This window comes from Cryptosporidium hominis (assembly GCF_000006425.1).
Source record: "Cryptosporidium hominis TU502 chromosome 8 CHRO018056, whole genome shotgun sequence".
Lineage (NCBI taxonomy): Eukaryota > Apicomplexa > Conoidasida > Eucoccidiorida > Cryptosporidiidae > Cryptosporidium > Cryptosporidium hominis.
Genome location: NW_666570.1, coordinates 1 through 1,508, shown reverse-complemented (window position 1 = coordinate 1,508; position 1,508 = coordinate 1). Strand labels below are relative to the sequence as shown.

The following is a 1,508-nucleotide window of genomic DNA, read 5'->3' as shown; positions in this document are numbered from 1 at the left end:
GAGGCGGGGCGGAGCTCGCCCGCAGAGGCCCCGCATGAGGAGGACATTAAGTAGGGATGGGAAGTCCGGCGCGCGCCCAGCCAGGGAAGGTCGCCATGCGCTGCCGGAGTGCGGCACGTACGAAACGACCGCGGGGACCCGGGGGCCGCCGGAGCCAGTTCCATTGATGAGATCGAGGAAGCAGGAAAATCGTTGGAGCGGGCGTATCCAACTAGTAAGAAACCTCCGGTACCAGCAACAGCAACAAAGCCAGTAGGAAGTAACACAAGTACTACCAAGAAACCCACAGGAACGACAACCACAACTAAGAAACCCACAGTGACAACTAACACAACTACTACCAAGAAACCCATAGGAACGACAACCACAACTAAGAAACCCACAGTGACAACTAACACAACTACTACCAAGAAACCCATAGGAACGACAACCACAACTAAGAAACCCACAGTGACAACTAACACAACTACTACCAAGAAACCCACAGGAACGACAACCACAACTAAGAAACCCACAGTGACAACTAACACAACTACTACCAAGAAACCCATAGGAACGACAACCACAACTAAGAAACCTACTGCTACTACCACAACTAAGAAACCCACAGTTGCAACTACCACAACTAAGAAACCTACTGCTACTACCACAACTAGAAAACCAGCAGTTACTACTACCACTACAAAAAGAATGACAATAGTAACAACAAAACCACCAGTGAAAACAGTCAAAACTACAAAATCTGTATCAATGAAAAACATGCAGAACCAACAACAGTATTTACATGCACAAAAATTAATGAATAAGAGGTTATTAATATCAAAAAACACATATTTAGATAAAAATTATGATAAAGGAGTTTCAAATATTACTAAAGTTATGAATCATTGTATTGCACCAAATGTTACATATAAATATGATCAAAGATGGTATATTACTGAACAAAACAAAATGGGTCCATTTGGATGGTTTGACGGTAAGTACACCATTCCAGGCTGGAGAACAATGCAAATGGCTTATGAATCATTTGATTTTGATAATTTTGATTCTAAAAGATTAAGTAATGGAACATATTTACTAACTTTAGACTATTTTATACCACTTATTGAAACTCTCAATGAAATTTTACCACTAATTGCACAAAGAATTGTATTTTCTAATATTATTAATTCAAATAATACAGGAATTAGTAATTCTAATAATCAAACAATAATTTCTGAAAATATACAAGAAGCTCCAACGACATGGAATAGTCATCGTCAAAATGCATATTTAAAATATAGAGCTAATTATGCACCTATTACAGCACAAGAAATATAATGNTCATCTAAAATATTTATATTTAATTTATAAATTCATTGGAAATATTCGGCAATAAATAATTAGAAAAAAAAAAAAAAGAAAAAACTGTTGAATTCCCGCCAAAAATTTCTAAATTTGACTTCAAAATTGGATCCATGCAAATTATCAAGCTTATAAATACCGTCGACTCATAGGGGGAGGCCCTG

General features: G+C 37.7%; 1 protein-coding gene across 1 annotated transcript; it reads left to right on the top strand.

Annotated features, from left to right (window-relative positions):
• The first annotated feature begins 690 nt into the window (after window positions 1–690).
• Chro.80142 (hypothetical protein) lies at window positions 691–1,320 on the top strand. The annotated part of the gene is made up of 1 exon (XM_659924.1): window positions 691–1,320. One exon carries the CDS (start codon window positions 691–693, stop codon window positions 1,318–1,320), a length of 630 nt encoding a protein of 209 aa, XP_665016.1.
• The last annotated feature ends 188 nt before the right edge of the window (window positions 1,321–1,508 follow it).